This window comes from Somniosus microcephalus, chromosome 11 (assembly GCF_052327205.1).
Source record: "Somniosus microcephalus isolate GS21.2 chromosome 11, FLI_Smic_1.0, whole genome shotgun sequence".
Lineage (NCBI taxonomy): Eukaryota > Metazoa > Chordata > Chondrichthyes > Squaliformes > Somniosidae > Somniosus > Somniosus microcephalus.
In genome coordinates this window covers 203,988,381-204,013,672 of record NC_140997.1, presented here as the reverse complement: position 1 = coordinate 204,013,672, position 25,292 = coordinate 203,988,381, and the positions used below count along the sequence as shown (strand labels likewise).

At 44.1% G+C, this 25,292-nt stretch overlaps 1 protein-coding gene across 1 annotated transcript in view; it reads left to right on the top strand.

Annotated features, from left to right (window-relative positions):
* The window catches only part of LOC147111137 (haloacid dehalogenase-like hydrolase domain-containing 5), an 86,887-nt gene extending 64,403 nt beyond the window's left edge, over positions 1 to 22,484 (top strand). Inside the window, exons 6-8 of the mRNA XM_086001728.1 lie at positions 4,110 to 4,284; positions 15,801 to 15,989; positions 16,871 to 22,484. Coding sequence (XP_085857854.1) covers positions 4,110 to 4,284; positions 15,801 to 15,989; positions 16,871 to 17,261 — 755 coding nt within the window. The 3' untranslated portion in view covers positions 17,262 to 22,484. The remainder of the gene's footprint in view (positions 1 to 4,109; positions 4,285 to 15,800; positions 15,990 to 16,870) is intronic.
* Positions 22,485 to 25,292: the final 2,808 nt, after the last annotated feature.

Below are 25,292 nucleotides of genomic sequence, written 5' to 3'. Positions count from 1 at the left end.
CCATGTGTGTGTGCGCGGGTTTGGAGGCGGGTCGGCTGTAAAAATAGCGAAAATAGGCAGCGCGTCGGGAACCCAGCATCATCCCGCCTCCTCTTACCTTTAACTCTGGCGCGTTTACCAGCGGGAGAGGCGGGCGACCTAATTAAAGTAATCAAATCCTTGTTATCAGACCCTTAACAGAGCTTAAGTTTAAATTAGACACTGGAGCTCAGGTTAATGTAATTCCTCTGAGTATCACAGCTTGAAGGATGAGTGTGAGCTACAGCCCACCTCACGCAGACTGACCAGCTATGGGGGTGAGAAGCTCATTGTAAAAGGCACATGCGTGATGAAATGCAAGTACAAAGAAAGCGACATGATGTTGGATTTTTACATTGTTGACACTCAAGCACCTCCAGTGCTAGGTCTAAAGGCATGTTTAGACATGGACCTCGTCAAGCTAGTGCTATCATTGACAGCACCAGTTGTCAGCAAACTCCTCCATGACTGTCTGCTTGACGTTTTCAAAGGAATCAGACTATTCCCAGGTGAATGCACTATTCACCTTGACCCAGCAGCAACCCCTGTGGTTTGCCCACCGAGAAGGATACCCCTTGCTCTACGTAGTCGCCTGAAGGAGGAGCTGCAGAGCATGGAGAATACAGAAATCATCGTCCGGGAAACCGAACCGACAGAGTGGGTCAACGTGTTAGTAGTGGTTGAGAAACCACGTACAGGCAAGCTCAGAGTCTGTCTCGACCCAAGAGGTTTGAACAAGGCTATCAAATGCCCGCACTACCCTATACCAACACTAGATGACATCACACCCAAGCTAGTGGGAGCACGTTACTTCAGTGATGGACGCACGATCAGGATACTGGACTATCAAGCTCACAGAAGAGTCATCTAAGCTAACAACGTTCAACACACCATTTGGACGCTACCGATTTCTGCGTTTACCATTTGATCTTATCTCAGCGCAGGATGAAGTCCAGCGGAAGATCGACGAGACCTATGGAGGCTTCAACGGAGTAGTCGCAATCGTAGACGACATCCTCATCTATGGCAGGAATAGAGAGGAACATGACAGGAACCTCCGTGCGATGCTACAAAGATCACGGGAGAAAGGTATCTGGCTCAACCCCGAGCAAAGCATAATCGGATCCACCGAGATCAGTTATTTCGGGCATCGCCTCTCAACTGATGGCATTAAGCCGGATCCAGAGAAAATCTCCGCCATCAAGAAGATGGAGCCGCCGAAGAACCGCGCAGAGCTAGAGACAGTACTAGGCATGGTTAACTACTTAGCCAAGTTTGCCCCGAGCCTCTCCAAAATCAACGCACCCATGCGTCAGTTGCTGAAACAATCCAATGAGTTCCTGTGGGACAAACAACATGACACAGCATTTCAGAAAATGAAAGACCTAATCACCAGAGAACCAGGACCAGTTCTTGCCTACTTCGACCCCAACAAAGAGCTCAGACTACCAGTGGACGTGTCAAAGTACGAACTAGGCGCAGTATTACTGCAAAAAGGAAAGCCCATCGGCTACGCTTCCAGATCTCTCTCAGACAGTGAAATCAACTATGCTTAAATCGAGAAAGAGCTATATGCAATTCTGTTTGGATGTAAGCGTTTCCACCAGTATGTCTATAGCCGACAAGTCATTGTGGAATCCGACCACAAGCCCCTCGAGTCAATCATGAGGAAACCACTAGCTGCAGCCCCACCAAGGCTACAGAGAATGATCCTTCAGCTACAGAAGTACGACTTCACAATCATTCACCGTCCAGGCAAAGACATTCCTGTCGCAGACACGCTCTCCAGAAAGTCTCTTAGCTACCAGGACAGCAGCCTCAGTGAAGGCATGGATGTGCAGGTGCACATGGTGTACAACAGCTTACCTGTGAGTGACTCAAAACTGAAAGAAATCTGAGCAGAAACCGAGAAAGATGCACAACTCACACTGCTGAGCAAAGTCATACATGAAGGATGGCCTGAGGAAAGGAAGAAATGCCCTCAGAGCATATCTGAATTCTGGAACCACAGAGACGAACTGTCACAAATCAACGGAATCATCTTCAAAGGGGAGAAAATCATCATTCCTACCAGTCTCAGAGAAGAGATGTTGACAAAAATTCATGCTGGACATATGGGCATGGAAAAATGCAAACAAAGAGCACGTGACATTATGTTTTGGCCCGGAATGTGCAAACACATTGAGGACATTGTCGGAAAATGTTCCATTTGTCTAGAACGCCGCCCATCAAATGTCAAAGAGCCCATGATACCTCACCGCATCCCAGACAGGCCCTGGCAGGTCGCGGCAACGGATCAGTTCACATGGAACAACGAGGACTACATAGTGACTGTTGATTACTACAGCAGATTTTTTGAACTGGACAAGCTTCACAGCACCACATCTGCAGCTGTGATCCACAAGCTAAAGGCAGCCTTTGCCAGGCATGGCATTGTAGAGACTTTAGTCTCAGACAATGGCCCGCAATACAAATCAAAAGAGTTCGAGTCGTTTGTCAAGGCATGGGATTTCACACATGTCACATCAAGCCCACATTACCCTCAAAGTAATGGCCTTGCTGAAAAAACTGTCCAGATTGCAAAAACACTCATGGACAAAGCCAAAGCGGACAAAAGAGACCCCTACATCAGTTTCCTTGAGTACCGCAACACTCCTGTTGACAACTTCAAGTCAGCAGCACAGCTGTTGATGAGCCGCAGACTTCGCTCAATCCTTCCAAGCACCAACCAGCAGCTGCAGCCAGAGGTCGTCCGCTGCAAGCAAGTGCATGCAAAACGTGTACAGAGACAGCAACACCAAAAGAGATACTATGACAGGTCAGCTAGACTACTGCTGCCGCTGCACAATGGAGAATCCGTCAGAATCCAGGAGCATGACTACTGGAAGCCAGCAGTCGTCATCCAGCCAGCTGACACTGAGCGATCGTATCACGTCCGCACCCCAGAAGGACAGGTGTACCGCCGCAATCGCAGGCACCTCCTGAACACCAAGGAACAACACCGTCATTCTGACGAGAGGATCAGTTCAACAGAGTGTGATGAACAGAGCAATACACAAAACACATCATACTTACCTGAACCTGCGTTGTTGACCGATTCAGGAGCATGCTCAGTTCCATACCACACAAGGTCGGGACGAGAGGTCAAGCCTAGTTATCCTTGCCTTGTGAACTGTCAAAGGGTGTAGGCGGATCGCTGCCCTAAAAAGAAACTGTACATCGTTATTGAAACGTTGAGATGTTTTCAGCGCTAGTCAAATGCTGAGTTTACTTATATGTTTATGCTACCGAGAACGTTAGGTAGAGGAAAGGTTTAAAAGTAATACATAACATTTTTCTTTTAAAAGGGGATGTAACATTTGCATATTGAATTATCATTGGCCCGCAGGCATCTGTAAGGAATACCTATTATATTCACGTGATCACATGCTGAGTTATCATTGGCCTGCAGGCATCTGTAAGGACTGCTATTGTTTTGGAAGACCCAGGCTAGGGGTCCTAACTCCATCTTGTCCCCACTGTGCTGTATGATTGAGATCACAGACCTGATGCTTCATAAAAGAGTTAAACTGTAATACTCCGTTGTCCTGCAATTTATTAGTTTTATACAAAGTGCGTAAAACAAGACAGGCACCCAACCCGACACGAAGGTGAAAATTCCGGCCATTGTGTTTGAATTGACATTTACTCCCCTGCTGTAAAGGCCATCAGCTTTTTCCTTGTAAAGGGAAAGGAGGAAGTGAGCAACCCAATGATACACCCCCTAGTGGCTGATTAATAGAAGGGTATGGGCAAAAGTCATAATTACATATCGATGTATTCGTAATATTTTGCCTTTTTTGACTTGCTGCAATCTTCATGTTTCCTAGGTGTCTTTTTTTCTCTTGTGCATGATTATAGCCTGAGTTTGATCTGAGGTATGAATCCAAGGTCCTGACAGACATTGGTGCACAGCAGTGATATCCGAGTTGAATTCCATAGTACTGTCTCCCATCGAAAGCCGCCTTTAAACATGGCTCAGGGTGTTTTGTTGAACTTCCAATATGCCTTAATTAAATGTAGTTTTTCTTCCCTTCTATATTTTTTTTTAGCTATTATCCTGCTTTGTGAGCCTATCCAATGGGAAACACATCTTCAGCTGATTATTGATGTCCTCTTGACTGCTGGAAACCCCGACAGTATTCCTCGGCAGTTGCTTTACCCTCATATTCCTATAGTGGCTTGTAATACGGACTTGATGTGGGTAGCAGAGGGCAAGTCACCAAGGTATGATAAGGCATCCACATAAGATTAAACAACTAAAGTGAGAGCTAATTCAGGAAAGGATAAACCAAAGCAGGATGAATGTCAAAAATGAGGGTTGATTTTATGAAGTGAGGTTCCAACCTGGAGACTTGCTGTATGAGAGTGCAGATCACAGAATTGGTCCTATAATGTTATAGCCCTTTCTCTGACCCCTGTTCCCATCTGGAGAGGTTCCAAGCTAGGAGACGCACCTTGCAAAGTACCCCACTGATGTGAATTCCAACTCTGCAACATACAATCCTGACAGGAATATTGGTTGTGATAATCGATGACGATACTGCACAAACTTTGCTGAGTGGCGATTAAGTGTTCCCTGTCACTGGGTTCAGTTTTTATATACTAAACTTTGACTGTTGTATGTGTGGGGAAAAAAAGAAGTGGAGAGTAGTCAATATGTTTAGAACATTTGGCCGTGGGAAAAAAATCTGAGGGACAAATAGCAAGATGAAGCATTACATTTCTTTCTGGCAGTTTTCCCGATGGGAATTCTATCAATGTTTTTAAATAGAGGTAGGGGATGAAATGTACAGAAGTTCATGAGGAAAACAGCACCCCCCCACCCCCCCCCGGCTAAAATGGCAGGTACAAGAATGTTTTATGTTGAACCTGGGGAGCTATAAGGAGGGGGGGGGGCTGCTAAATGCAACATCTCTATATTCTGGGCAACTCCTGGAATAGATTGCTGTCTAGCGCAGTGAATGGTGATTCAGCTGAAGCATTTAAAAAAAAAAAAAAAAAAAAAAAAAAAAAAAAAAAAAAAAAAATCCTACTTTTCAGGGAACAGAGGGATATGGACATAACACCTGGGGAAGGGGATAGAAATGGGGGCCCCACTACTTACGACGAGAGAAATGGCAGGTGTAGTGGTCGAGAAACCTGGAGGTATGGGTTTTTCAGAGCGGTCCTGCCGAATTTAACAACAGACTTGATTTGAACTTTTGGACTCCGTTTCCTGGCCAGCAGCCAGCCAGTTTGAGAGGCTGGCTGGCTGTTGGGTGGGCAGGCCTGCAGCACCAGGCCACAGTCGGGCAGTGGAGAGGAGGGAGGGAGAAATTGTGGGTCATGGGGAACATCGGGGGGAGGGGGCATGGAGTGAACCGGGTGGGGGGCGTGAATAGATCGGGGGCTGGATTGATCGGGGGGTGGGGTCCAATCATGGGAGCCCAATTTTAGGAGTGGGAAACAGGTTTGCTTGGGAGGGGAGGGGTGAAATACTTCCGCTCCTTCTGGCCCACAAGCAGTGCTGGAAAGGCACTTACCTATTGGATCCAACCGTTTTTACCTCCCTTCAGCTGCCGGGTTTCCCGAGCCCTGGGAAACCCAGCCCACAGCCATTAAATTTAAAACACAGCTAAAATTTGAGGCACGCAGCCTAATTAAAATATTTCAATTAGGGACCCATCTTTGGAGAGCAGGTTAGTCGCCTGCTCCAACCTGCCTCTGTTGAAACCAGAAGTGGGCATGTTGGAGGTGGGTTGGGGTTGAGTTTCCCATTTTTGAATTTTTAACTCCCACCCGTGTTGGGAGGTTAAAACTACCCCTGGGGTAACCAAACCCTGAACATACGAATTAGGAACAGGAGTAGGCCATCGGCCCTTCGAGCCTGCGCCGCCATTCAATAAGATCATGGCTGATCTGATTACTCCACATTCCCGCCTACCCCCGATAACTTTTCACCCCCTTGCTTACCAAGAATCTATCTACCTCTGCCTTAAAAATAATCAAAGACTCTGCTTCCACCATCCTCAGGAAGAGAGTTCCAAAGACTCACGACCTTCTGTGAGAAAAAATTTCTTCTCATCTCTGACTTAATTGGGCAACTCCTTATTTTTAAACAGCGAGTCCTAGTTCTAGATTCTCCTACAAGAGGAAATATCCTCTCCACATTCACCCCATCCAGACCCCTCGGGATCTTGTATGTTTCAATCAAGTCACCTTTCATTCTTGTAAACTCCAGCGGATACAAGCCTAGCCTGTCCAACCTTTCCTCATAAGACAACCCGCCCATTCCAGGTATTAGTCTAGTAAACCTTCTCTGAACTGCTTCCAACACATTTACATCCTTCCTTAAATAAGGAGACCATTACTGTACACAGTACTCCAGGTGTGGTCTCACCAATGCCCTGTATAACTGAAGCATAACCTCCCTACTTTTGTATTCAATTCCCCTCGCAATAAACTATAACATTCTATTAGCTTTCCTAATTACTTGCTGTACCTGCATAGTAACCTTTTGTGATTCATGCACTAGGACACCCAGATCCCTCTGCATCTCAGAGCTTTGCAATCTCTCACCATTTAGATAATATGCTTTATTATTCTTCCTGCCAAAATGGACAACTTCACATTTTCCCACATTATACTCCATTTGCCAGATCTTTGCCCACTCACTTAACCTATCTATATCTCTTTGTAGCCTCCTTACATAGAAACATAGAAGATAGGAGCAGGAGTAGGCCATTCGGCCCTTCGAGCCTGCTCCGCCATTCAATGAGATCATGGCTGATCATCCAAATTCAGTACCCTGTCCCTGCCTTCTCCCCATATCCCTTGATCCCTTTAGCCTCAAGAAATATATCCAACTCTTTCTTGAATATATTTAATGAACTGGCCTCCACCGCCCTCTGGCAGAGAATTCCACAGGTTCACCACTCTCTGGGTGAAGAAATTCCTCCTCATTTCAGTCCTAAATGGCTTACCCCTTATCCTTAGACTATGTCCCCTGGTTCTGGACTCCCCGGCCATCAGAAACATCCTTCCTGCATCTAGTCTGTCCAGACCTGACAGAATTTTATAGGTTTCGTTGAGATCCCCTCTCAATCTTCTAAACTCCAGTGAGTATAAGCCCAATCGACACAATCTCTCCTCATACGTCATTCCTGCCATCCCAGGTATCAGCCTGGTGAATCTTCACTGCACTCCCTCCATGGCAAGAACGTCCTTCCTCAGGTATGGTGACCAAAACTGCACACAATACTCAAGATGTGGTCTCACCAAGGCCCTGTACAACTGTAGCAAGACATCCTTGTTCCTGTACTTGAACCCTCTTGCTACGAAGGCCAACATACCATTTGCCTTCTTAACCGCCTGCTGCACCTGCATGCTTACCTTCAGCGACTGGTGCACAAGGACACCCAGGTCTCTTTGCACTTCCCCTTCTCCCAATCTATTGCCATTCAAATAATCTGCCTTCCTGTTTTTGCCACCAAAGTGGATAACTTCAGATTTATCCACATTATAGTGCATTTGCCATGTTTCTGCCCAATCACCCAACCTGCCCAAATCGTACTGGAGTTTCCCGACATCCTCCTCGCAGCTTACCCTCCCACCCAGCTTTGTGTCGTCTGCAAATTTGGAGATATTACATCCAATTCCCTCGTCCAGATCATTAATATATATTGTGAACAGCTGGGGTCCTAGGACCGATCCTTGCGGTACCCCACTAGTCACTGCCTGCCACTCGGAAAACGACCCGTTTATTCCAACTCTTTGCTTTCTGTCCAACCAGTTCTCTATCCAAGTCAATACCTTGCCCCCAATCCCATGTGCCTTAATTTTGCACGCTAATCTCTTATGTGGGACCTTATCGAAAGCCTTCTGAAAGTCCAAATACACCACATCCACTGGTTCTCCCTTATCTATTTTACCAGTTACATCCACAAAAAATTCCAGTAGATTAGTCAAGCATGATTTACCTTTTGTAAATCCATGTTGACTTTGTCCGATCCTGTCACTGCTTTCCAAGTGCTCTGCTATTACATCTTTTATAATAGACTCTAGCATTTTCCCCACTACCGATGTCAGGCTTACCGGTCTATAATTCCCCGCTTTTTCTCTACCACCTTTTTTGAATAGTGGGGTAACATTAGCTACCCTCCAATCCATGGGTACCGTTCCAGAGTCTATCGAGTGCTGGAAGATGACCAGTAATGCATCCACTATCTCTAGGGCCACTTCCTTAAGTACCCTGGGATGTAGACCATCAGGCCCTGGGGATTTATCGGCCTTCAGTCCCATCAATTTTCCCAACACCATTTTCCTACAAATACTGACTTCTTTCAGTTCCTCTCTTTCATCAGACCCTGTTCCCTGGCATCTCTGGGAAGTTATTTGTGTCCTCCTTTGTGAAGACAGAGCCAAAGTATGTATTTAGTTGGTCTGCCATTTCCTTGTTTCCCATTATAAATTCCCCTGATTCTGACTGTAAGGGACCTATGCATGACTTCACCAATCTTTTTCTCTTCACATATCTATAAAAGCTTTTACAGTCAGTTTTTATGTTCCTTACTAGCTTACTCTCATATTCTATTTTCCCTTTCTTAATTAATCCCTTTGTCCTCCTTTGTTGACTCCTAAACTGCTCCCAATCCTCAGGATTATTGCTTTTTCTAGCCAATTTATATGTCCTCTCCTTGGATTTTATGCTATCCCTAATTTCCCTTGTTAGCCACGGTTGAGTCACCTTTTTTGGGTTTTTTTTGCCAAACTGGGATGAACAAATTCTGTAGCTCATCCATTCAGTCTTTGAATGTTTGCCATTGCCTATCCACCGTCAACCCTTTGAGCGCCATTCCCCAATCAATCCTACCCAACTCGTTCCTCAGACCATCATAGTTTCCTTTATTTAAATTGAGGACCCTAGTCTCTGAGTTAACTACTTCATTCTCCATCTTAATGAAGAATTCGATCATATTATGATCACTCCGACCCAAGGGGCCTCGTACAACAAGATTGCTAATTAATCCTTTCTCGTTACATAATACCCAGTCTAAGTTATGTCCTCTTCACAATTTACTTTCCTACCTATCTTTGTGTCATCAGTAAATTTAGCAACCATACCTTCGGTCCCTGCATCCAAGTCATTTATATAAATTGTAAAAAGTTGAGGCCCCAGCACTGATCCCTGTGGCACACCACTCGTTACATCTTGCCAATCAGAAAATGACCCATTTATGCCTACTCTCTGTTTCCTGTTAGCTAGCCAATCTTCTATCCATGCCAATATGTTACCCCCTACACCATGAGCTTTTATTTTCTGCAATAACCTTTGATGTGGCACCTTATCAAATGCCTTCTGGAAATCTAAGTACAGTACATCCATCGGGTCCCCTTTATCCACAGCACATGTTACTTCCTCAAAGAACTCCAATAAATTGGTTAAACGTGATTTCCCTTGCACAAAACCATGTTGACTCTGCCTGATTACTTTGAACTTTTCTAAATGCCCTGCTATAACGTCTTTAATAATAGCTTCTAACATCTTCCCTATGACAGATGTTAAGCTAACTGGCCTGTAGTTTCCTGCTTTCTGTCTCCCTCCCTTTTTGAATAAAGGAGTTACATTTGCTATTTTCCAATCTAATGGAACCTTCCCCGAATCTAGGGAATTTTGGAAAATTAAAATCAACGCATCAACTATCTCATTAGCCACTTCTTTTAAGACCCTAGGATGAAGTCCATCAGGACCCGGGGACTTGTCAGCCCACAGCTCCAACAATTTGCTCAGCACCACTTCCCTGGTGATTGTAATTTTCTTGAGTTCCTCCCTCCCTTCCATTTCCTGATTTACAGCTATTTCTGAGATGTTACTTGTATCCTCTATAGCGAAGACCGATGCAAAATACCTGTTCAATTCAACTGCCATCTCATTTTCCATTATTAATTCCCCAGACTCACTTTTTATAGGACCAACGCTCACTTTGTTAACTCTTCTTTTTTAAATATAGAAACTCTTACTATCTGTTTTTATATTTCTAGCTAGTTTTCTCTCGTACTATAATTTTTCTCTCCTTATTAATCTTTTAGTCATTCTTTGCTGTTTTTTATATTCTGTCCAATCTTCTGACCTGCCACCCATCTTTGCGCAATTATATGCTTTTTCTTTAAGTTTAATACTATCTTTCACTTTTTTAGTTAACCACGGATGGTGGGTCCTCCCCTTGGAATTTTCCTTTCTTGTTGGAATGTATATATTCTGTGTATTTTGAAATATTCCCTTAAATGTCTGCCACTGCAACTCTATTGACCTATCCCTTAACCTAATTTGCCAGTTCACTTTAGCGAGCTCTGCTTTTATGCCCTCATAATTGCCCTTATTTAAGTTTAAAATACTAGTCTTGGACCCACTCTTCCCTTTCTCAAACTGAATGTAAAATTCAATCATATTGGGCCAGAAATTCCAGGCCAGAAGCGTGAGTACGGTCGGCTTACTCACGCTTCTGGCCGTTGGAAATGCCGGCGTTCAGCATGAACAGCGCATGCGGGGAACGCCGGCATTTCCAGACCTCGAGCGCGTGCGACTGCACAGGCAGCGCTTGCGCAGTGAACTTCGTGGATTTCATTCATGAAATCCGTGAGGGTAAGTCCTTAGAAGTTACACGTGAAAAAATCAAGTGTAAAGTTGTTCATTGGCTGCGGAGGAAGATATATTTTATCGTGGAGCTTTTGAAATGCAATATTTTTGTTTGGGAAAGGGAGGGAAGTTATTTTAAGAAATTTTAAGTAAGTTTTAAAGTTTAAATTTTTTTTTTTTTTTTTTTAAAAAGGGTTTTCAGAACGGTAGGTAGAAGGAGCAATTGTGGCTGTGTGAATGGAATGTGAGAATGAGTTATGTATGTATGTCCACATATATTCCTTTACGTATATGTATTTATGTTTTATATTCCTTTACTAATGTGTATGAATGTATGTTTTTAATTATGATTTTCCAATAAGTTACTTTCTCTGAAAGTCATAATTAAATAATACATTCATACACATAAATAAAGGAATATATACATAACACGCAAAGGAATATATACAGACATACATACTTTCAGAAGCTGCACGATAAGAAATATCTTCCTCCTTAGCCTGTGGAGCAACTGTACCCATGCTTTTTTCATGTGTAAGTTGTAATGACTGGACCTCACTGAAAGCATTAATGAAAGCGGCGAATTATACTGCGCACGCGCTGCCTGTGCAGTCGCACGCGTTCTGCCTCTGAACGCCTTCGTTCAGAGGACAGGAAATGCCGGTTTTCCCCACATGCACTGTGAATGCTGAAAACCGGCATTTCATCCGGCCAGATGCGTAAGTACCCCGACCGTACTAGCGCATTTGGAAGGGAATTACTGGGCCAACATTTTACATGTCAATAAAATAAAAAATTTAACAATTGCACGACTTGCCCCCTCGCATCTGCGACTGAGGGTCCAAGGAGGTGCATTGCGCAAGAGGTCATCATCGTACGTATCCTCACACTGTTCCCTTTGGGGAACTGTATGAAGTGGTGGAAGGATTTATGGCCGTGATTAACGCTCATTCCGTGACCGTAACCATCTTTGAACCAGCCATTAGGGTGGTTAGTCCTATGGCGGGAGGGTTTTACGGGCTCCCACAACCCATCTGAGGGGGAGGGGGCCACCAAAACCCACGGACGCAAGTATCCCGCTGGATGTCCACCCAGAATTTAAAGTTGGAGCTCCGACTCCACTTGCCGGGACTGTCTGGAGTGGGGTTCAAAACCCTACTCCTTCTGGCCCAGCGGCGGGGATGCTTACTGCTACGCAAAAGGCCCACTCCGCACAAAAGGTGACACCCATACGTTTCCTGCGCCTTTTCCCTCCCCGTGACTGGAGCCCTATGCTGCCATTTCACGTTGCTAATTGGATTGGGCCTTTGTCATAGCGGTAGGATCCCCGCCGCTGGGCCAGATCAGGGTAGGGTTTCGAACCCCGCTCCAGACAGTCCCGGCAAGTGGAGTCGGAGCTCCGGCTCTAAATTCTGGGTTGACATCCAGTGGGATATTTGCGTCCGTGGGTGTGGGTGGCCCCCCCTCCTTGTATAGCTTGTGGGAGCCCGTAAAACCCTCCCGCCATAGGACTAACCGCCCTAATGGCTGGTTCAAAGATGGTTACGGTCACGGAATGAGCGTTAATCATGGCCATAAATCCTTCCACCACTTCATACAGTTCCCCAAAGGGAACAGTGTGAAGACACGTATGACGACGACATTGCTAAATAAATAAATGGAATTAAAAAAATTCTTTTAGGGCTTTTAAAAGTCTTTAAATTGCTTTAATTCTCTTTAAAACTACTTCAGATTACTCAAAATAATGTAAACATTTTAAAAAGTTTATAAAAGTTACCAAAATCTTCAAAAAACTTCCAATAACCTATTTAAACTGCTGCTTTGCATGTAAATATCCTTAGCAGCTTGACAGAAACATTGGGGGCGTGTCCAGTGAAACTGAGACCTCAAGGGGCGTGTCTCACTTACACTGCACGCTCCTGGCTTCGCGCTGGCTGCACTCCTGGGCGGCGTGACGTCATACGCTGCCCGGGAATGTGCTTTCTATTTCTGCAAGTTCAGGCGTCCCAGAAGCTGATCGGCACGAGCACAGGGTAAGTGCAAATACGGGGCTTGCACGCGCTGCAAGCCCCGTTCTGGAATTTCTGGGCCATTATGATCGCTGCTACCTAGGGGCACCTTCACTATGAGGTCATTAATTAATCCTATCTCGTTGCACAATACCAGGTCTAGTATAGCCTGCTCTCTGGTTGGCTCCAGAACGAGCTGCTGTAAGAAACTATCCCGAAAACATTCCATGAACTCCTCATCTATGCTACCTTTGCCCATCTGATTTTTCCAGTCTATATGCAGATTAAAATCCCCCATGATTATTGCCGTACCCTTCTGACAAGCTCCCACTATTTCTTCCTTTATACTCCATCCTACCATGTGGTTACTGTTAAGGGGCCTGTACACCACTCCCACAAGTGACTTCTTGCCTTTATTATTTCTCATCTCTACCCAAACCGCTTCTACATCCTGGTTTCCTGAACTTAGGTCATCCCTCTCTATTGTGCTAATACCATCATTAATTAACAAAGCCACCTTTTCCCACCTTCCTGTCCTTCCTAAATGTCATGTACCCTTCAATATTCAGGTCCCAATCTATGTCATCCTGCAGCCATGTTTCTGTAATGGTTATCAGATCATATTTATTTATTTCTATTTGCGCTATCAGTTCATCTGTTTTGTTTTGAATGCTATGTGCATTCAGATGCAGAGCCTTTAGTTTTGTCCTTTTATTATTTTTGTAACCTCTAGCCTTACCTGTTGATTTACTCTTAGATTTGTACTCTCTATCCCTTCCTGTCACGGTCTGTTTATCATTTCCCATATTAATACCTTTCTCTATTGCCTTGTCTCTAATCTTTGAATTACCACATCTTCCCAAATTTGATCCCATGCCCCCAATATTTAGTTTAAAGCCCTCTCTACCGCCCTAGTTATACGACTCGCCAGAACACTGGTCCCAGCACGGTTCAGGTGAAGACCATCCCAACAATACAGATCCCACTTTCCCCAGTACTGGTGCCAGTGCCCCAGGAATTGAAACCCATTTCTCCCACACCAGTCTTTGAGCCACGCAATCATCTCTCTCATTTACCCTATGCCAATTTGCTCGTGGCTCAGGTGATCATTATTACCCTTGAGGTTCTACTTTTTAATTTAGCCCCTAGCTGCTCATACTCTCTCAGCAGAACCTCTTTCCTAGTTCTACCTATGTCATTGGTACCTACATGGACCATGACCACTGGCTCCTCCCCCTCCCACTGCAAGTTTCTCTCCAGCCCAGAGCAGATGTCCTGAACCCTGGCACCGGGCAGGCAAAAAGAGTTGCAGGCAGGGTGGACAATTCATAAAGAAAATGGATAAGGGTTTCAGCAGCAGATGGACTGAAGTGGGTGATGTTACGGAGATGGAATGCCCAGTCTTTATGATGGAGACTTTATGGGGTCAGAAGGTCAGCTTGGGGTTGAATAGGTGTCAAACACTCCTATTCAACCTGAGACAGTGTGACAGGCGGGACGGAGTTTTTGGCAACTGTTCAGTCTTCCCAATGTTTAACTGGATGAAATTGCGGATGTTGGACAAGCAGTCTGATAATCGAGGCAGTGGAGCTGTCGAGGCAGGGGGTGGGGAGGTAGAGAACATCAGTGTACATGTGGAAGGTTACCCCATGTCATTGGATGATTTCACAAGAGGCAGCATGTAGATGGGGCAGAGGAGGGGGTCAGGGACAGATCCATGAGGTACTCCAGAGGTAATGGTGCTGGGTCTGGAGGAGAAATCATTGCTGGGGGATGCTCTGACTATAATTGGATAGGCAAGAGTGGAACCAGGCAAGGGTAGTTCCACTGAGTCCCAATGGAGCAGAAGGGTTGGAGGAGGATGGTGTGGTTGACTGTGTCAAAATGCTGAAGAGAGGTTGAGGATGAGTGGGAATAGTTCACCATGGTCACAGTCACAGAGGATGTTATTTATGACTTTGATTAGGACTGTTTCAATGCTTTGACAGAGGCAGAAACATGATTGGAGAGATTCAAACGCGGAGTTGTGAGAAAGATTGGTATGGATTTCAGAGGCGACAACATCTTTCAGGAGTTTGGAGAGGGAAGGGAGCTTACAGATGGTGCACTAGTTTGCAAGGACAGAGGAGACGAGAGTGGAATTTTTTTTTGAGGAGTTTGGTGATTTTGAAAAGGAGGACAGTACCCGAGGAGAGGGAAACATTTACATTGTCAGCCAGCATGGGGGCCAGGAAGGGAAGTGGGGTGGTCAGTGGTTTAGTGGGAATGGGGTCAAGAGAGTAGGAACTGGAACTCATGGACAAGCTGAGCTTGAGTTACAAAGAAAGACTAGAGCAACCAGGGCTATATTCTCTTGAACTGAGAAGACTGAGGGGGGCAGATTTGATAGTCATTCAAAAAGGTGAAATAAGTAGATGGTAAACATAGATCGTTTCCATTGATAGGTGCTGAAAACAAGAGGCCATAATCTCAAGATAAGCACTAGCGATGTAAAGTGCGGGATTAGAAGAAACTCTTTTGTGCAAAGAGTTATTGTAAAGTGCAATGTTTTGCTGCAAGCGATGATTGATGCTAAATTGATTTGCAGCATTCCAAAAAGTACTGAATAATTTCTGAAAGAAGAATAATATGAAATGGCGTGGCAAGAAATCAGGAAAATGGGACTGTGCAAAATCCCCAAGGGGCCTAAATTCAGTGTCGGCAAGCAGGGTCGAATGGTCTGTTCCTGTGCTAAATAGTTCTGTTTCTCTTTAAATCTCTCCGCCTCTATCGCCTCCTTTAAGACACTCATTAAAACCTGTCTCTTTGACCAAACTTTCAGTCATCTGTCCTAATACCTCCTTATGTGGCTCGGTGTCAAATTTTATTTGATACCGCTCCTGTAAAGCGCCTTGTGATGTTTTACTACGTTAAAAGCACTATATAAATGCAGGCTGTTGCTGTTGTTGTTTTCTGTTTCTCCCCCTTCCACAAGAGTTGCTAAACAGGGCAGCCAAGTGAGGTAAATTTCTCTTGAGATAGAAATGTAACTTACTATTCGCAATCCAGTCAGTCATTGGAAGATAAAGCAATTTTCTGTAGTGTGATTTTGATATTTTGCCCTTTTCGCCCAACAGGTTTGGTCATGGAATATTTGTGCTATGTCTTGAAGACATTTACAAGAAAATCACAGGCAAAGATCTTAAATATGATATCTTACTGGGAAAACCAAGTGAAATAACCTATCATTATGCAGAGTGTCTCATCAGGGCTCAAGCTACAGGAAGAGGATGGCAGAAGCCTATTCACACACTTTACGCCATTGGGTAAGTGGCTAGTTATGGAGAAAAAGTGCATTTGACCCTCAAATTTGTAGAGACCAAAAAAATGTTATTTTGTGAGATATTTTCCTTTTAAAGTGTCCTGTACTCTGGTAGCAGCAGCTGTACAGCATCTCAATGTATAAAGACCCATTCTAAACCATCACAATAGTTGTCAATGATGAGTTCCTGATGTAAAATCTCTGATTTGACTGTCTGTCAACCAAATCACAATTGCTGCAATCATTTTGGTTTTAAAATTTCCCATCTTCCGACAGGTAGCACAACCCGACCTGACTTTGGGCCTTTAGCTGTCTTTCTGCCCTCCTTACTCTGTCCATTCTACTCTTGCCAGACGAGTAAGATACGCTTTGGAAGGCAGGGTAAAGAAGCATTTGTCAGTCTGGGTGCAGCTGCCATGCAAGGTTCTAAATTGGTCATTCCCAGGTTAAGGAGTCTGAGTGCCCCGAATGAAACTTTGACAACCTCCTGATTTGGAGATAGGGAGAGAAGCAAGAAAATCTGGAGCAAGGTAGGAGAGTGAAATGGTGTCAAGATAGGCAAACATGCCTGATTACAAATTTCATAAAGACAGATTACAGATCAATAAGAACAGGCTCGACTTTGTTGGTGAAAAATATACACGCTTAACTTTCTGCATCAGATCCTTATGAGGGGGAATAGGAAGTAGCATTTGGACTAGTCTTGAGAAGACAGCTAAATTTTTGTAAACAAATTGCAAAAGAAAAAAAGGATTTCAATAATTCAATGAAAATGCTGGGGTCAGAGTGAATTGAAAACTCTAGTTTGCCCCAATGGTTCCCAGCCTCTGTCTCTTTTTTGATGGACCACACTGATTCCGTTTGCTAAAACTGATTTCTTTTTAGGGATAACCTAATGACTGACATCTATGGTGCCAATCTATACAACCGCTACCTTGAAGAGGAATCTTCTAGAAAAGGCTCACGGGTGCAAGCTAAAGTTGCCGCAGGAAAACAAACAGCCACAGTTTCCCAGGTTGAAGATCCTGATGATGTAGCAAGCGACCTGACACCAGGTTCTGCTACTTGCTGCAAGTCTGTGCTGGTTTGCACAGGTGTGCACAGTCCCTGTAAAGGTGGTACAGTAGCCCATGAGGAATTGATCACAGGGACTATATTTCATGGGCACAGGGACTTTAGGTTTGATGCTGATTTATCTGATCCAGACTATATAGTACCAGATATTGATGCTGCTGTGGAACTGATCTATGAGCTGGAAAAATATGTGCCTAAGTAACTTAAAAAAAAATCCTCCTACCCGTTTGCCGCACTTACATCTGGACCTAGAAAAAAAAAGCGGATTTTTAAAAATTGCATAAAAGCAAGTTGCCAAGTTTAGTTCAAACAAATATCTAATTGTCTTCTATACTGTGTGCTACTGTATTTGTCAGCGGACCCCCCGCCCTATTCCCCAACATAAGTCTCCGTTTGGAAGACTTATAGCTAAAATGTTAATTTTGTAATGGTCATTTAGTGTGACCAGATTCTTAATTATGTGACCTGCAGATGTGTTGATCCCATTACATTTGTGAAAATGGAGGAAAGGAGGAACTCATCTTCTCTGTGATGAATCTCCTCCACAAGAAATGTTGCGTTATTTTTAAAAAGATCTTCCAGCCAAGCTCAGTACAAACAGCAATGTGGTTTCTTTTCTCCTCACTCCTGTCTTGCCCAAACTACAAACGTGTTCTTCTTTTTGACCATATTGCTAACTGATCTGTGGACACAGGTTCCTACGTAGTATGAAATATATAAATGCTTTTAATTTATTTTAAGCTGCTGACAAAAGCATTAGTTGCGAGGTAGGGGTAACAAATTTGTTGGAACTTCGATTAAACCAGAACTTACCCTTGGAGGTAGGTGTTTGCAAACTAATATATGAAAATGTTGTTATTGATTTGGCATTTTGCTTGGGCACTGTTGAGTTTAATGTTTGAACACAAGTCATAATGTTTCCTGTCTCTTTCCTCCCCCCACATCTGAATCATAGACCACACCCAGGTGAATATTTGGAAACGTAGGTTGACGTATATTCGTGGTTACCAGTAAAACAAACCCAGTTTGGTATCTGTACAGTTTTCTACTTTCTCTTTGTATGGTTAGGTAGTGCAATAATAGCAGCATAAAAAACACTCTTAATTCTATAATAAGAATGTGGCCAACTTTGTGTTAATGACTTTTATATACTGTCAATCTTTTATAGAGTATTTTATTACAAAGAAAGTAGAAGTGGGAAGATAGACCTTTTTTTTTAAGAAAGATATATAAGTTAAATGTTCTGTTAATTTATGTCATCCTCCTCACTTCTCCCCAGTAGTCTCTTGGACGTGAGTAAAAATTTTCAGCATTACCTTTCCCAGCTGTCTGTGAACTTCCACTTGCCACATCAATAAGTTGAATTTGAAAATATGATGACATGCCATTTTCAGCAACTTCCTGCTATCAGACACTAGGGTCTGGATTTTGATTGAGGAGGCGGGACTACAACTTTCGGGGTTGTAGTCCCGCCTCCATAGAGTTGTGGCCAACCCACGCGATTTTCACTTAATTGACCTTGTTGAGCCCGCCCAGCGGGCTTAGCAGGCCAATTAAGGGCCACCCGGCAACAGGTGACGTCACAGATTGACATTTCTTCTGTCAAGTTTTTGACAGATGAAGTATCAGCGTTTGACAGCTGTTTGAAGCTGTCAAACACTGACAATCTGTACTCCAAGTTAATTCCTTCTTCTCAGACTGATTTAGAGATCTCTCCAGAACAGAAAGCTGAATGCTGCAACTTTTGACAGCTCGCGGCCATTCTGCTTTCTGTGCCGGTGAGATGAGGGACTCCCGAGACCTGAAGGAAGGCTGTAAAGGTAAGTAAATCTTCTTTAAACACTTTACACACACCAAACACACTTACCTCTGAACTCATGCACCCATCACTCACCTGAACACCGGACATCTCGAACCCGCCAAGCCCTTCAGCCTGACGGTCCGCCTCGCTAACTTGGCGTGGTTTGGAGCCGTCGGAAATCCCACACTTCAGCAATAAAAATAGGGATTAGGCTAAAAACTGCCTGTTAACAGGCAGTTAATTGGCACTAATCCCCTTCCTGCCTCGGGGAGGCGGGTCCCAGCACAGGTCGGGTATCCGCCTCCTTTGAAACTGGCATGGAGGCGGGTTGGGGGCGGGATGGGTTCGTGCCCCCTGATTGAGATTTTAACCCCCCACACGCCTCCAATCCTGCCTCCACGGCCCAATGAAAATCCTGCCCTAGATTCTTTTTAAAATAGGTGCATATGGAGCATTTGGTAATCCTGTCAGAAGGGTGTGTCCCCTTCAATATAACGTTTAAATGTTTTGTATTTTAAACTTAAGTTTTTCAACCCATTAAACAGTCCCTTTGCAGAAATTCCAGAGTTAACAATTAAAAAAGCCAATAAACTTTATTCTCTTTACAATAATGCTCCCTTTATTTCACCCTTTGAACTGCAAAGAGGTGGTTTAACATATTTTGAGTTGTAAAAATTCTCAAGAATGTTTTCCCTTGCAAGTTCTTTTTAATGCAGTGTTGCAGTTTAAACTCTTCTGCCTCTTTGTTTGCCATGGCAAAGAATTGATTCTGTGTGCTTAGTTTACAAATGAAAGATGGGTATTGTGACTGTTCAGAATTGTCTGCTGCCCAGTGTTGCCAAGTGCATAAACAATGAAGAGGCTGAGGCTATTGCTACTTTTTTTTATTTTGTTTACAGTGAAACCAGTTTATCCTTTTAATAAGCAGACCATACTAACTGGATTTCTGTTCCTGTTTAGCTTTGAAAGCACAATTGGCTTCTATATCCCACTCCCACAGCAGGCCAGTGCTTGCTTGACATTCTAAACATACCAAGAAGAAGTCTGCTTGACTGACACAAAGTACAAATCAAGCATGACAAGCCCAGGGATTTTTCCAGCTCTGTTTCTTTCTTTTCACTGGTTGGTTGAACAAGCATCTTGCTTCCATATATTTGCTTCTGTCGGACAAATATCTCGGGTCAGGATTGGCTTAACACCAGCAGAATCAAACACTTAATTGTTTGATCATTTAAAATGTTGCAGTGTATAAACTGCCTTTAATTCAGCATTGGTAAGGGCACTCCGACAGGCTGAAGGATGGTTGGTATATTCAAGAAGGAGTTAGATATATTTCTTAAGGCTAAGGGGATCAAGGGATATGGGGAGAAAGCAGGGACAGGGTACTGAATTTGGATGATCAGCCATGATCGCATTGAATGGCGGAGCAGGCTCAAGGGGCCGAATGGCCTACTCCTGTTCCTATCTTCTATGTTTCTATGTAGGAATTGGGTTGGGCACTTTTTTTAACCTCAGGGACATAAGTTCAAACCCAGCCTAGACTGATGGGATGAAATTCTCCTTAGTAAGGCTGCTATGTGAAATGAGTTTAGGCAGTCTCACTCCAGTTCCTGATGGATATAGGCCTGCATCACATAACTGCCTTTAAATCAGCATTGGTAAGGGCACTCCGACAGGCTGAAGGATGGTTGGTGTAGGAAATGGGAAATGTCACTGGTGCAGTAAAGGGTGCTTATCTGAGGTTATGGCTGAGGCACATTGTTGAGGCAGAGTGCAGCGAGCTTGTTCTGTGTTTTGCTGTAACATGCCTGACACTGGGTGCCTGGAATGGAAAATTGAGAGGTTGCAAAATCAATCCTTGCAGATTAATACATTTTGAATATAATTAGAACAAAAAATTCAATACAAAACTGCTGTGGAATATGTTCTTGATTTGCATAGTCTGTTAAAACATGAGGATAAATGTGCTGCTACTGGTGCAGTTTGACTTTATATATGAACGGATAGTTACTTAATGTTTCCTACATGATTCTCTTCTGTGCATTGAAAGAGCAGTTTTAATGGGGCGAGGTTGTCTTTCTCTCCTGGATGACCCCATCTCCTGGTTCATCCTTTCCCTCCCATCCCCTGTAGGAATGACTGGATAGGCAGGGAGAAAAATCACAAACAGGCTACATACCTGTTCAGCATTACAGTATTACCGAGACTACATGGGGAGCTGGTGTGGAAAATGCTATTCCTGACTTGAGAGTGCTTGATGCATGATCCATCCTCTAATGCTGACATCCCGATGAGCAGAAAAAAAATCACTGAGGAAGTGTCTCTTTACAGGGAAGTAAGTGGGGGAAGTTGCCTATTCTGCTTTCTTAAAGAGTAGTAATCTTACTACAGGGAAAGAAATACATTATAACAGGTCAAACAATGACTTCATAGATTGAGGTACTGTTAGCTAGGCCTGGTCTATGTTTGTTTGAAGTCTAGGAAATCAAAATGGAGTTTGAAATCAAATGGAGATTATCCTTGTACGAATCCAACTCTATCGAAGCAGAACAACTGCAATGTGGGGAGGCACAAATGAGAACCCTAAAAGGGTGACATTAAATGGTAGACTATAGAAACTGACCTTGTTGCAGCTGGTCATCCTCCTTCATTGTTAATATGCCCTAGCTAACTAGAAGCTTGCCCTAGCTAACGAGAAGCTTCTTCCTCTATCCATTTAACTACATGTGGGCAGACTTCAGTGATGCCCTTTAAACCTTGCATATGGAACGTCAGTGCTTTCCCTCTGCCCCTTTCTTTAGGTCAATAGAACAAAAAATGGAGTGTAAGCAAAACATTCAGGATTGGGTTTTATCTGGTTATATATTGCTCCAACTACTTTTACTTTTGTGGTTAAGATGTGACCACAACTTGACCGCCTACAAGAATTTGTTGAATTAGTAGACGAGTGACCTCTTAAGTTTGTTTTATTCCACACTGACTAATACATTTAGGTGGGTTGCACCAAGAAAGCAGTAACTTACCATTAGCACATTCAGGGCATTGGAATTCATAGTTTGTCTTGGCACCATGATTTTAAATAACACTAATTCTGTAGTATTTGAATTTTGGTAATTTATTTGCTGATTATAACTACTGACCTTGAGAAATTTCTGATAAGAGCACAGTTTAAAATATGTGTAAGTACTCTGCAAAATCTTTTTATGTCATCATTTTCCTGTTAGCTGATTTTTTTTTTAAAAAGCCAAGATGTGACGTCCTGACTAATTTTTCAAACACTTCCTATGAAGCCAAAATGGTTTTATTTTTAAATGCTGTAGCAGAAGATAATCTACATGTGAAACTAGACCAGAGACACTTGAAAATGTATTTAAAATATCCTAGTATGTGTTCAAGGCTGGAATGCACAGCATTTTTATGAGCTAGAAACATTGATTTTGCTAGAAACATTGATTTTTATTCTTGTGATCTATTGTATATTACATCTACACACTGTTACACCATTGAACATCCGATTATATAAATAATGTAGAAAAACCAATGTTCTGATCCTTACGGTTTCTGAATCATGCAAAATGTGTAGCGATGACCTCAAACTTTTTATATAATAAAATTTGAATTTTTGCTGTCGTTTGATTCTTCAAGTGTTCGGGGAATAGAGGGTATCTATACCATGTAATAATCTAGCTTCAAAGATTATGATGCCAGGTTAGTTTGTTAAAGGACGCAAAGTGTATTTTTTTTTATATATCAATATTGCTCCTGGCACAGTCCCAGGCAGGAAGCAGGGGAAGAGAGATTGAGATTATCAGTGCAGTCTCCTCGTTTGGCTGAACTAAAAGCAAATTTCCATTCCACATACAGCTCATACCTTGTAGTCATGTCCTGTAATGACTGGTATGGTTTTAATAGCTGAGCAATCTGCCCAGTGGTTTTAGTTACAGTACATAAACCATCTTGAATAATTTGGAGGTACAGTAGATATTATTTGATTTTCCAGATGAATCTTCATTGATTTTCCATCGTAAGGTCCCCTTCACATAACAACACAGTAAAACCATATTTTCCAGCAGGATGGAGCCCCACAGCCATGGGTGGCTAAAACCAGTCCTGTGCACAGTGCACAAAGACAGCAGTCTCTAAGATTGGCTCAACTCAACAGCCGTACATGCAAGAGCTGAATGCCAGAGCAGAGGTAAGAGTAACTGGCCTGGACATCAAGATAGTATCTGACCGAGTATGGCACCAAGGAGCCCTAGCAAAACTGAGGTCAGTAGGGTCAATGAGAAAACCCTCCATTGGCTGGAGTTGCATCTTTTTTTAAATATTTGTTTATGGGATGTGGGCGTCGCTGGCAAGGCCAGCATTTATTGCCCTTCCCTAATTGCCCTTGAGAAGGTGGTGGTGAGCCGCTGCCTTGAACCGCTGCAGTCTGTGTGATGAAGGTACTCCCACAGTGCTGTTAGGTAGGGAGTTCCAGGATTTTGACCTAGCGACGATGAAGGATCGGCGATATACTTCTAAGCCAGGATGGTGTGTGACTTGGAGGGGAACTTGGAGGTGGTGGTGTTCCCATGCGCCTGCTGCCCTTGTCCTTCTAGGTGGTAGAGGTCACGGGTTTGGGCGGTGCTGCCGCAGAAGCCTTGTAGATGGTGCACACTGCAGCCACAGTACACCGGTGGTGGAGGGAGTGAATGTTTAAGGTGGTGGATGGGGTGCCAATCAAGCGGGCTGCTTTGTCCTGGATGGTGTTGAGCTTCTTGAGTGTTGTTGGAGCTGCACTCATCCAGGCAAGTGGAGCGTATTCCATCACACTCCTTACTTGTGCCCTGTAGATTATCTGCGAAGTTGTGAATGGCACTGAACAGTGCAGTCATCAGCGAACATCCCCATTTCTGACCTAATGTTGGAGGGAAGGTCATTGCTGAAGCAGCTGAAGATGGTTGGGCCTAGGGCACTGCCCAGAGGACCTTCTGCAGCAATGTCCTGGGGCTGTGATGATTGACCTTCAATCACCACAACCATCTTCCTTTGTGCTAGGTTTGACTCCAGCCAGTGGAGAGGTTTTCCCCCCAATTCCCACTGACTTTTTACACGCAGGTTATGGTAGCCAAGGTAATGACCATTTCCATTGCCCTCCACTATCCGCAAGAATACTAGATACTGGCCTGGATGCATGCAACCGCAATAACACTCAAAGTTTAACACCATCCCGGGACAGCGCAGTCCACTTGATTAGCCCCTCTGCTACTGGACTCAATATCCACTGAGAGACTGTAGCTGCATTATGTACGATCTGCAAGATGTACTGCAGCAACTCATTAAGCTCACCTCAACAGCCCTGTGACATTTACCACCGTGAAGGATGAGGGCAGCAACATCATACGAATATCATCACCTTCAAGTTCCCTATAAATTAAAGGGTACAATCCTAAAGGGGTTGCATGAATAGAGAGACCTTGGGATATATATAGACAAATCGTTGAAGGTGGCAGGGCAGGTTGAGAAAGCGGTTAAAAAAGCATACGGGATCCTGGCCTTCATAAATAGAGGCTATGCGGTGATTTTCTGAGGCCCTTGGAGGCGGGAAAATTGGGAAAAAATGAGTGCAGTTCAGAACCTGCCTCCAACCCGCTTCTGTGGGATTTTGCCAGTGCCAGTTTTGCAGGGCGGGAAACGGTCCCACCTCCGGCTGGCCAGAGAGGTCGTTAAGGGCCTCTCTAATCCTATTTTGAGAGGTCCTCATTATTTTTCGACCATTTCAGCGTGTTCCACAACCCTCCTAAACCACGCCAGCTAAACCTGGCGGGTTGACAAGTGGGTGGCCTCCTCACAGCTGCAGCTCAAACATTAAATCAAAGATTTCATCAGAGATTAGTTACAGGTGGCAGAACTTTGCTTTAAAAGGTCTTTGAGCATTTTTAGAAGGCCTTCCGAGATCGGAGGTGCTGCAGCTTGTGGGACCTCCTTGGAAGACCCTCTTCCCGCTTGCAATGAGCGCTTCCCCAATGGAGGCATCTACCAGCAGCATGGGAACCATTCATTTTCTTTCACCACAGACCTCAGATTTGGATGAGGAGCATCCACGGCAGCAGCAGAACCAGGCAGCTCAGCAGCAGGACCCCCAACCTCCTGCTCAGCCACCTGATGCTGCACAGGGCAGAAGGTGCCAGCACATGGAAGTACGTCACCGCAGAAGATACCCCCAACACAGGGTTTACAGACAGAGGATGAGTTACCTCAACATGAGTGAGCAGCAGTGCCAAAGGAGGCTGAGACTTTCGCGAGAGGTTGTCCGAGAGATCTGCAGACTGCTGCAGCAAGACCTGGTGCCCAGAGGAACGGGTGGACACCCCTTACCAGTGGCTGTCAAAGTCACCACCGCACTCAACTTCCTTGCCTCAGGCTCCTTCCAGGGATCATCAGCAGACA